The following is a 12500-nucleotide window of genomic DNA, read 5'->3' on the forward strand; positions in this document are numbered from 1 at the left end:
TAGTATTTCATAGAAGTACAATAATCTATCCTTTTCAGTCTTTTAAATAAGGATAACCACCCCCCCAACTCTCTCTCTCTCTCTCTCTCTCTCTTTTGCCACACGGGATAATGTCTTACTGGTAACTCTCGCCCTCTGCTTGGGCTGGAAATGTATGTATAAGTGTATCTTTAAGGACATTACTACATTTTATGGTAAAATAATAATATACAGTACTAGTTTACAAATAATATTAAGTTTAATGAGATTAAACAGTAACAATAACATCTCTCTCTCTCTCTCTCTCTCTCTCTCTCTCTCTCTCTCTCTCTCTCTCTCTCTCTCTCTTTTGTTCTTTCTTACTTACGTATGTTTATTTGTTTTGTAGTATAAATAAATGATTTACCTTATAACTAATTTTCAAATATTAATAAGATTAATTAAAAATAGCGATACCCAGTCTTTTTATCCACGTGGAGGAAGGTGGGCGGGGGAGTATATGACAGTTTGAGATACGTATTTGGCGGAGGGGAAGGAGTCGGAGTTTAGGAGTTATTTTCTCTCTCTCTCTCTCTCTCTCTCTCTCTCTCTCTCTCTCTCTCTCTCTCTCTCTCTCTCATTATTATTCTCTCTGTCTCAGAAATAATTCATAATTTCACTCTTGATGGTCAGATATATGATGTTCTCTCTCTCTCTCTCTCTCTCTCTCTGTTATTGGCTGTAGGTATATATATTTTTAATAGTAAAATGTTTAAGATGACTTTGAAATGATATTAATAATATAACCTCAAAGATTAATACAGTAATAGGTTAGTAATTTTGGGTATATTTGAAGTAGGATGTTATTAAAGGTATACATTTGGTATCTGAACTTTCAAGATAGGCAGCTATAAGCATTTTTAGTGGTGGTTCTAACTATTCGCGGGTTCTAACTATTTCTGGGGGTGCCTGGTACACATCCCCGCGAATACGGGGGGAACACTGTATGTATAGTATATATATATATACATATATATATATATATATATATATATATAATATATATATATACACATATATATATATACCATAATTTATAATCTATATAAATATATATAAAAAAAAAATAAAAAAAATATAGATTTTTATTTAGTTTTAATTACATATTAATATATATAATAATATAATTATATATAGAGATATATCATATAATATAATATATATATATATATATATAATATATGCTTCAGGCAATCACCCACAAACTTATTTTTCAACTGAAAAGGTTACTGTAAAAACAGTGTTAATTGTGGTTAGTGAATAATTCCAACAGAATATGATAGATAAAACATTCGAACTGTAGTGCTGTACATAATACAGCCGATTTCTGAAAAAGTTGAAATTCTTGCATTCTACCAAATGTTATTACAGGAAATACTTTAAAAATATCTTTTAAAGAAAACCCTGCCACTCCTTTATTAATAACTGCTCTACATAGTATTCAACATTGAGGAAAGTAAAATGTACGTCTAGCATCTATTATTATAGCTACTCAAGACATAAGATGCATTTCCAATTCCATGATACCAAAAAGGAGTTTTTCTCATTATAATGCTGGTTCATTAATCCGAGACGAAAACATACAATTCACTGCTGCTTAAGAAACTAGAATTTTCATTCTTTCATAATTATATTCCACTTCCACTCCTGTCAGCTCCAATGGGATTATCTCCTTGTTGGTTTCAAACTAAGTGATTATATTGAGTAACCAAGGCTACTCTTTAAGCACTTTGTTCAGGTACCTGATATCAGCACATGTAGGTAGCTGATACCAGCATATGCATGTAGCTGATATCAGCATATGTAGGTAGCTGATACTAGCATATGCATGTAGCTGATATCAGCATATGTGCTGTTCTTTGTGCACCTGGGTCATCTCAGGTGATACTCTTACATGTTTTAAAATGGACTGTGACAATGTCCCAAATCTTGGGGAGTGCCATGGAATCTCTAGTATGGACTTCCAAAATCTTGAGTTCCCTTGCTTGAAGCCAAAATGTCCTTTTTCATGCCTAGTTATTTTCACTACTTCCTCCTAATCTTTTATTATATTGACGCTTTTCAGCAATTTAACTGTCTTCTGCCTTGTTCTATGACAATAAGCAATCATTATGAAATATGTATGACATTAATTTAAGTAACACCCAATCCTGTTTCAAGAAATCTCTTTCTTCTATTAGATGGGTTGAGCAAGAATCGTTGAAAGAAACCTCATTCCAATACCATGGAAAAGAAATCTAACATATACTGGATTACGTAAATAAATCATGTCCATCAGTGGCATTTCCAAACTTTTCTGGGCCCTTAAGGCAACAAAGAACTTTCAGAAATCAGCCTCATGTATGTACTGCATATACAGCACTTCTGTCTTTGTTAATAGAGTCTAAAAATGTTATGCACTACAGGTCTAGGTATGTGTAAAAAGACTGACCAGCCTCGCAGCGCCTCCCAGTGAATCCATAAACACATGCACATCGGTCAGGTCCAACACAGCGCCCTCCATTCAGGCAGGGTTGTTGGCAAACGGCTGAAATGGAGACAACAAATTAAGTACACTTGATAAGCCAAAAAGTATTACAGAGTTCATTAATGCGAGAAACAAGTTTTAAACTTTGATGAGTCCTGGTTCATTCATGTCAACATTATTTTACAATTATGGTTTTTCTCTATTGCATATTTAATTTCACTACTAGTTTTGTACCAACCATAACTGAAATAACAACTGTTTGTTACTTACGCTCTGCACAATGCTCTCCAGTAAATCCAGGGCGACATATACATCGATTTCCTTGGCATGTTCCACCATTGACACATGTTGTGGTGCAGCCAAATCCACCCCCTTAGACAAGAAGAATTCATTATATTAAAACAAACATTTGCAGCTACCAGTAAATAACCATACAAGCACTGCTGATATTTTCTAAATGTTTAAGATGCAAGTGCAAGGACGTCATACAAGTCCAATCCATATGAATAATGACTGGTCATCCCATATGGTTGAATACAGATAGCCACTTTAGGAAACAAACTATGTAGCAGTTTATATTAACTCATGGATATGAAAATAATTATGCAAAATATTTATGGTGAAACTTGACTTTGGCCTTTTTTTTATTTTAAGTATTGGTAAATTGCCCTTTAAATCAGAGGTTCTTACCCTGGGGGATGCACCCCCCTGAGAGGGGGGAGCATCAGCAATTTCCAGGGGAGGCACGAGCCCTAAGGAAAAATGAAAAAAAATCCTCTAATTCAGTATTCTCTTTAGAAGAGTGAGCAACTAATATTCAAAAGTTTATGAAAAACTGCAAAAAGTATATCACCTTATAATGTTACTTCCTAGAGTCTACTACTATAGTTAGGCTTGTTGGGGTTACCATGTTTTGTAATAATTGACCTTCCTTCATATCCCTTGAAACCCCTTCTCTTTCTCATTTTCTTTTATTTTCCTTTAAATCTCGGAGGGAATTTTACTCATAGATGCAAGGGGGGCGTGAAATAAAGGACCAACTCTTAAAGGGGCGTGGTAATAAAAAGGTCAAGAACCAATGCTTTAAATCGATTAGGTAGGCCTATGAATAATATGCAAAAACTTAATGGTAATAAAAACTTGAATTTAGCCTTTTTAATTATAAATGACAGTCAAAGGTCAAATAAATGTCAAGACAGATAGGTTAATATCAAAATGAGAAAATTCAACATTGGCACAAAAAGTCCTGTTTCACCATGTTAATTAGTCATTTGTAAATGGTGACTAATGAGCTTACCTCCTCCTCCTCCGATGCCTCCACCTCCAGAAATGCCTCCTCCGCCGATACCACCACCACCTATTCCTCCTCCTCCTCCACCAATACCACCACCACCTATTCCTCCTCCTCCACCAATGCCACCCCCATTTATTCCTCCTCCTCCACCAATGCCACCTCCATTTATTCCTCCTCCTCCTCCACCAATGCCTCCGCCACCCCCACCAATGCCACCACCACCTCCACCAATGCCACCACCTCCTCCAATACCACCAGTGCCTCCAATGCCCCCTCCTCCTCCAATACCACCTCCTCCTCCAATGCCTCCACCACCATTGATGCCTCCTCCCCCAATACCTCCACCACCACCAGGTCCTCCACCAATGCCTCCTCCACCACCAATGCCTCCCCCACTGATACCTCCTCCACCTATACTGCCTCCACCGCCAATGCCTCCACCGCCGCCAATGCCTCCACCACCGCCAATGCCTCCACCCCCAATGCCTCCACCGCCGCCAATGCCTCCTCCACCACCAATGCCTCCCCCACCAATGCCACCACCATTTATGTCACCATCTCCATCCCCTCTGCCAAAGCCATTCCTCCCTCCACAAATGTGGGAGATGAAGCCTCCCACACACATGCACAGGTTTGGACGGATGCATCTTCCCCCTCGGCCGCAGTCACGGACACACACAGCTGAAAGAGGAGCGAATTATACGTTAGGCAATGATACACAAGGTAAAAGATACATTAGGCAAATGATATATGAGAATATGATATGTTAGGCTATGGTACACTGGAGAATATACTACTTTCAGCTACATTTGAGCAAATGATACATAAGGCAAATGATACATTAGGCTTTGAAAATATCTCTTGACAAATGAAAAATCTGGAGAGATGTGCCGTCCAAAGACCACAAGAGAGAATGGGGTGGTCTGGAAATAGGATGAGAAATAGAGAAAAACAAGAGATGAAATGAAGGTGGCAGTTTGAAGGCCAAAAAAGTGATCCCAAACATCATGAAGGACATAATTGAAGACCTAAAAGCCCCTAATGAAAAACCTGATGTGAAAACCCAATGAAGGCTCTGCTCTGTAAGGCTAACAACATTTTTGATGGCATGTTGTGCCCTATGATAATTATAATATAAACAAACCTACATTAAACTTTGCAACTTTCCCTTGAAAGGACAAAATTCAACTGTGAGGAAATATCTTTACACAAAAGACTGAGCCCTCAGTTTAGCCTCAACAGAATATGGAAACTGCTAGAGCCAGTGGAACTTCTACACAGGTAACACCAAATAATTACCAGCAAAACTTAATTATATTGAATACTGACAGCAATCAAATATCCCATGTGAGGAAAATGTCAGAGAGGTATAAATTCTTGAACAAGGTGGTTAGGTAGTAACTACCTCCCGGTAGGCGGGGAGACCCACCTGCTCAGAAATAAACATTCCAATTTACTTGCAGCCGTGTTCGAGTGAAGACATATGTTTGTGAGCTTTTGCTGACTGACCGTTAATCACAATTTCCCAGTGGGATCTTTCTTTTATTGTTATTAAATGTATTGAATATACTGTTTGATATTAATAATTAACTCGTACGTATTACTAATTACAGTGGACGCCACATATTCACGTGGGATTCGTACCAGAACAACCACCACCCCCATGAATAGCTAGAATCCACGAATACTTAGAACTCTATAAAAAATGCTTAAAACTGCCTATTTTCTTAATTCAAACTCAAGAAAAACACATTAAAAAGTGCTTATACCTAGTTTTTTAATAGTTTTATCACAAAAAGTGCATTTAATCAGTGGATATTTCTCAGAGAAAAACTCAGTGAATACAAGAATTTCCTGTGAATAATGGATAAATATGGTCCATAGAGAAATCGGCAAATACATGAGTCCATGAATCTCGAGAACACTTATACGGGGGTCCACTGCAATACAGTAACCCACTTTTTGTGATGAGCCATGCTGGCCGTCTTTCCCCTTTGTGTGTCAAAAGGCCAGTGGCAAAGGTGCATTACCTACACCTTCACTTATTCTCGCCCTTTAATGTAAGGGCATGACTATATTTATTTGACATTAACTCTTACACTTTAGGAGAATTATTGGGAAGAAACTTCGGAGGTTTGCCATATGTTTTTTTCTCTCCCAGCATTCCCCTTCTTCATCCTTTTCGCTTCCTTATTGGATGAAGAAGGGGGAGGGGGGGTTATGTGGTGTTGATGTTTGAGGGATCTCCTCTCATTTCAGAGGGTGGTGCCCTTTAGTGCAAAACGAGTACATACCCTTCTTTATAATTATATTTTTCTTTCTGCAAATTAACAGTGAGCAATAGTAGAATACAGCAGTAGATGGTTGGATATCTCTTGGTGTTGGCTATCCTAACCCTTGGAATTGTACCTGTGACTCGTTAGCATGCTGTGACAATGGCCTTCAAGTGTGTGTGCAGTTCCCCTGCTGGAAAATCATATTAATTTGCTGCTGTTATCCTGGATTTTTGTCACTGAACAGTGTCTATGCTGATGATGACTATGCTTCATTCTATAGGAGTCTTGCGGAAGTTGGCGAAGAAGCCGGGAAGAAGAGGTCTCGAAAGGTGTTGTTGTCTTCGTTGTCTGATGCCTCCTCACCTTCGAAGGCTTCTCGACCTAAGAAGACGACGGTAGCTTCTCTGGCCCCCTAAGAATTCTCACCACAAGACTTCTGAGGGTCTGCATCCTCCCCCCAGGGGAAGCAGTTGGCTCTCTTGTCGGCTCAACCTGCTCCTTTGGGAGGAGGAACCGTGACGCTGTCCCCAGGGTCCATTGCCTGGGGAGCCTCAGCAGTTTGGACCCAGGTTCTTTCTCGTCTCTAGTTCCAAGGGTGCTGTTCTTGGAACTGGGGCCATGTCGGAGACTCGTTCGCGAGTTTCTCCAAGTGTACAACCCTCCAAGGGGGTTCGCACACCCACAATCATTGATGGGGCATCTTCTCTTCATCGTGACAGTGGCACAGGGCGAGAGAAGGGATCAAGCCGCAGCTCGGACCCACCTGCAGACTTTTTTCAGGTGCCAGGGTCGATGTTGCTGTCCCTCAGGACAAGGCATCTGGAGAAGCTACAAGGAGGTCCCCTTTACAGCCTTCTTCGCATGAGGTTTCAGCCTCAAAGTGGGCTGGGATGTGTTGCGAGGATGACACATGTTCTCGCCAGTCTGGTAGCGGAACCGCTACTACAGCTCAATAAGAACCAATGCATTCTCCTCGGAAAAGCCTTTTGCCAAGGCGAACATGCTTTCCTGGACCCACACCACTGTCAATACTGCAAGGTTGGTGACAGGGTGTGGCTCATTCTTTTTGACAACACTGCTGTGAGGAGGAATGAGAGCATCTGATCCTCCTCTCCATTCCCTCTACATACTTCCTCAACCTACACCAAAGGGGCAAGGTAAATAGGAGGAATCCTACAGAGTGCTCTCTGCAGGATTCAATGTTGGGGGCCTACATACTGTGTTCTCCCCCTGGAGAGGAAGCAGTTGGCTCTCTCATTAGCTCAACTGCTCCTTCATGAGTGGGAATCGTGACGCTTTCCCCAGGATGTAGTGTCTCGGGAACCCCAGCAGTTCAGACCCAGGTTTGTTCTCCTATCCCTGGTTACAGGGACGCTGCTCTTGGAATGGGACTGTTTTGGGTAGTCGTTCGCAAGTATTTCCGAGTGTACGATCTCCATAGGGGGTCGTGCAACCACAGTCAGTTATAGGAAATCTTCTCTCTTTCGTGACAGTGGCACAGGCCGAGAGAAGGGTCTGAGCCGCATTGGTGATGCAGACCCACCTGTGAAAGCTAAGAATGGCTCTTCCTCAAGTGCAAAGTTTGATGTCACTGTCCCTCAGCACAAGGTATCTGGAGGAGCCATGAGGTGGTTTTCTCTAGGTAGTCCTCTTTGTGAGGTTCGATCACGGAGAAGAGATGCGTAACAAGATGTGGCAACTTCTAACCAACTTTTGACACATTCAACTCTGCTCAACTCTCACTCACGCTTACGAGAATGAACCAGTTGTAGGAAAAAAAAGGCTTCTTTTGGTGAGTGAGAACCTCTGCTCTCCCTTCAGGAAGCATATTTTGCTGAAGCGAAAACGTTTTCCTACTTAGTGCATTGCTATCATCACCACAAAATCAGAGAAGAGCAAGAAAGAAGAGTCAATCCTACTCTCTTTTTCCCTATACTCCCTGGGTTACATCAGGATGAGCGAAGGAATAAGAGGAACTCTACAGAGTCTACTCCTCAGAGTTTGAATACAAGAGAATATGTTCATGGTTCAGTCTTAGGATCTCACCAAACATATGTTCAATCTATTCAGGATGGATATCAACGAGAAGTTTGAATGCTATCTCTCCAGTGTTCCTGTTTTGGGAACAGCCAGTTGGCTTGAACTAGTCATCTTCAGAGTCCTGTTATCACCACGGATGCCTCCCTTCAGGACGGCTTCACCTTCGCTCTCTTCATAAGAAAATGAAGGAGGTTTGCTTCCAGTCCTTATTCTTTTCTCTCTCGAAATGAAGAATTAGGCTGACGCTCAATTAACAGGAGCCTACGAATGCACTTGTATATTCTCACGCAACATGCATCTGTTATCAGATGCATCGTCTGATTAATAGGCACATACCTGTCAGTTAGTTCTTCTGGTATGTGAATAGACGAATAGTACCTTTTCTTAATTAACCTGAAACTCAGGGCAGCATTCTGGGCCTCTCAAGAATTTCCAGTTTTGATTTTGAGACAACTATTGGTATTGTTTGACAACAACACCACAGGGTTGGCATTATCACTGAGCAAGATTGTCTCTTTCCCTCTCATCTCAGTTAACGTGCAGGTGCTCAAGTGTACCTATAGCGCACTCGATAGTTCTGTATGTCGAACGTTTTCCAACATGGAATGTACTACCAAAGCAACTCAGCCTACGGAGTTGAGTGAGGGGCAGAATAATGCCTTCTTGCTGGATTTTGTTTGTCTTGGTATTGTTTCTCCTCTGTTGAGTGTTAACTAGTAATTCGAATCTCTCTGCCTGGCCATCACAGACCTAGATATCTGGTTGGCTCTGAATTCTTGCGTATGGTTCATGTATCGTGTTCTACATTTGCCATTACGAGAATTACCAGACAGAGATATGTATCATTAGACTCATTATCATCTTTCTGTTTACCTCAGAGTATAACAGAAGTCTATAAGTCTTCTGTTTCATCGCAATCAACCCATGGCCCACTGCAATAATTCAGAATGATTTTTCAAACAAATACAGCAGTTTTTTGTCTGCTATATACATTTTCTAATTCGTAAAGTGTTCAACTACTAATTGTTCACCCAGAATAGGAGGAAATGTTGGAAGAATTCATCTGCCCTGACAGCAGGGTAAAGACAAGTCCCTGAACCTACCTTCGCAGTGTCAAGAAGAGGTTCGTACAGACAGTACATTCTGTGTTTTACATGGCTAAAGACTTCCAGCCTTTATTGCAAGCACAGGCCCTTTTGCCAAACAGCAATGAAATTCTCTTTCAGTCCTCTGTAAATTTCATGGATTAGAACTGTCCTATTTGGTTGGTGTCACTGACAGGACTTTTTTCTGTCAGAATCGTGAAAGTTAACTTCTTTCTGATTCAACTGTAAAAGACATGGGTACACACTCACTCTAGTCTTTCATGTGAGAAGTATTGTTTCTCCTCAGCTAAGATTTTACTACTAATGGGAAACTCTTTTCTCTGTCTTGCCATCTCAGGGACCTCAGGCCTCTGGACAGCATTTGACTCGTTTGGGACATGCAAGCCCTTACGAGAGTTACCAGACAGTATTTGTTTTTCAAGACTGCATCCCGTCCCTCTGTCTTGGATGTCAAATCATTCGGCATCTGTTTTGACAGGTTGAACCCTTCATGATCCTCTACACCTTGGACTTTGTTTTTATTGATCCAGATCACTTATTACTTTGTTCTATTGATGGGTTGCTGGACCTGCTGAGACTCAACGTCCTTCATTGGATGTCAATCTCCTTTTTCCACTAAAGGCTCACCAATGAGAAGTGTATAAGGACGTGGCTTCCTTCGATTCCTGCAAGATTGTGAGCTTCGTCACTGCAGATAGCTACATCATCTGCACGCTCTTCCCGAGAGCGCACAGTGCCGCCAGTGGCTTGGTCCTTTCGTCTCACTCTGAAGATATGTCGGACTGGAAGATAGATGTAGTCCCCATGAGGACCACATTATGTCTTGCTTCCTATGGGTAGTTTCCCGCAGGTCCTTGCCAAGGAACACCTTTTCCTTGGACCTGTGGTGGATATTCAACAAGTTGTGTTTGCTTACCAGGCTCCTTCAAGAGGACAAGTTGCATGTCTCGCCTATGGTGTGCAGTTCTCGAGGTAAGAAGGATGCAAGAGTGGCTGATCTCTCCTCCTTACCTCTCCTCGTCCTTCTACTTCTATTCCTTTGTGCTGAGAATAGGACTCGAACTTACACTGGCTGGTTGGGCATTTGATGTGGTAAGCTTACACACAGTTTCCTTTCTACTTTTCTTATCAGAATCATAGAGGCAATCTCGCTAATTCCTCTAGCAAGGGAGGAAGGAGATGATGGTAATAAGGCAGGAACGTTTCATATCTTTGCCTTCATACCTCCACCTCTTTATATTCTTCACTGCCTTTTCATACGAGTTACGATTCCTCACTCATTTTGAAAAGGTCCAGAGGTCTGACTTTTGATCTTGCAGTTGTTAGACCCTAATCATTGTGTCAGAGGCAGGGCACTATTTCTCGTTTTTTCAACCAGGAGGAATAGCCCAGGTGTGCTGAACTCCAGTCAGTTTTAGAGACTCACTCAGATTCCTCCCTCCAACCAGTGAGTCTTCCTATTGTAAAGGAGAAAGTGTTTGCATACAAGCAGTCCCTGCCTAACGATGGGTTTGGCTTATAACATTCTGAGGTTACGATGCTTTTCAATTATATTCATCAGAATTTATTTCCAGGTTTATGACTCATGTTCCAGGGTTATGAAGCCAATCTGATGGAAGAAATATGGCTCAAAAAATGCAAAATAAAGTTTACATAGTTTTTAATACACCCAAAGCATTAAAGGTAAGGTTTTCCTAGGATTTTTGACGATTTTCCGGCTTACGACGATTTTCAGCTTTCAAGAACAGAACCACCTTTGTAACCCAGGGACTGCCTGTGTCGTGTGGGAACAAATCATAATTTTTGAAAGTAAACTGTATTTTTCCTAACTCTACAAACCTGAGGTCCTCCTAATGACACCCCTCAATCTGAAACATAGGCCGCAAGTAAATTGGAGTCTTACATCCGGGCAGGTGGGTCTCCCCACCTACCAGGCAAGTGGTACAGCCTAACCACCTTGAACATCCGTATTCCAGCTATGCTGCATGCAATTCCTATTGTAAAGGACCTCAGGTTTGTATAGTTAGGAATAATGAAATTTAATTTTTAAAACTGTGATATTCTGTGTAAATCTCTCTCTCTCTCTCTCTCTCTCTCTCTCTCTCTCTCTCTCTCTCTCTCTCTCTCTCTCTCTTCTTTATGACATCAACTCTAGAATTTGGAATTAAAGCCAAAAGCCAAACACTGGGACTTATGAGGTCATTCAATACTGAAACGGGAACTGACAGTAAAAAGGACTGAAAGGTTAGCAGGGGGAAAACCTTGCAGTTGCACTATGAAACTAGGTGGAAAGTAAAATGGAAGAAAGAGAATAGGAATGGAGGTACAATAAAAGGAATGAAAGGGTACTGCAGCTAGGGGCCGAAGGAACACTGCAAAGGACCTCAAGTATGTCTACAGTGCAACACTTGCGGTGGACTGACAGCACTACGTACCCCCAATGGAGATACATTAGCTGTGGAAACAAAATACAGACAGTACACCAAGGCTATGTGTACCTGGGCATATAAAATTTTCTGAGCCTGGGCGGATCACAGACGTATTCCTTGTAGTTTCTTATTCCACGTCCTTTCGTGTCACATCGATTAGAGAATGATATTTTATTAATGATGCTTGTCATGAGCTACCCTCGTCTTGTAGCACTGCGGATGGGGCTAGGCCACGACTGGGTCGTAACTCTCTGCTTCACCTGACTAAACCTTCCCTTGTGGTCGGGTTCCCCCAGACTTCCTAAGGTGAAGGATGTCGCAAAAATGTGAGCTCCCTTTTTCCCGGCCTAAATCTTTTACATACATTCTTGATTGACCTAGAGTAGTAGTAGCTCAGGCTGCACGGGTGTTGGTTCTCCTTTATGTGTAAGTCATTGTATGTAAAAGTATTCCTCTGAAGGTGCTGAATCACATGAACTACATTGCTAAAAATAGTTTTGTTTTTAAATGATATAGCCTAGCTTTGATAAAAAATAACCACGAGTTTTAGAGTCCTTGGATTACAAAAAGAAATTAATCCAATAGAAAGAAGGCGACATCAAGGAATGCGGAACGAAATTCTGCCTTCCCCTCAAGAGCGTCGTCTTGGTAGGACAATGATCCATGTCACCTCGGGTTCATGGCCAGGTTCGTAAACTCAGTATCATGTACTCATTTCAAGTGAAGATTTTCATTAGTCAGAATCAGTCTGGGTACTGTATGTTATTTAATTCATAGTGTTACATAACTACAGGAAAACCATTCATGTGATTTATATCCGTAATATTAATTTTTCAGTCTGCTGAAAACCATTCATGTGATTTATATCCG

The 12500-nt window shown here is 41.2% G+C and overlaps 1 protein-coding gene across 1 annotated transcript in view; it reads right to left on the reverse strand.

Moving 5' to 3' along the window:
• LOC135203049 (fibrillin-1-like) overlaps positions 1-12500 on the reverse strand; it is a 141760-nt gene that overhangs the window by 63294 nt on the left and 65966 nt on the right. The window contains exons 3-5 of the mRNA XM_064232635.1: positions 3783-4460; positions 2756-2857; positions 2450-2545 (exon numbers count right to left, since the gene is read on the reverse strand). Coding sequence (XP_064088705.1) covers positions 2450-2545; positions 2756-2857; positions 3783-4460 — 876 coding nt within the window. The remainder of the gene's footprint in view (positions 1-2449; positions 2546-2755; positions 2858-3782; positions 4461-12500) is intronic.

This window comes from Macrobrachium nipponense, chromosome 33 (genome assembly GCF_015104395.2).
Source record: "Macrobrachium nipponense isolate FS-2020 chromosome 33, ASM1510439v2, whole genome shotgun sequence".
In the NCBI taxonomy this organism is placed as follows: Eukaryota; Metazoa; Arthropoda; class Malacostraca; order Decapoda; family Palaemonidae; genus Macrobrachium; species Macrobrachium nipponense.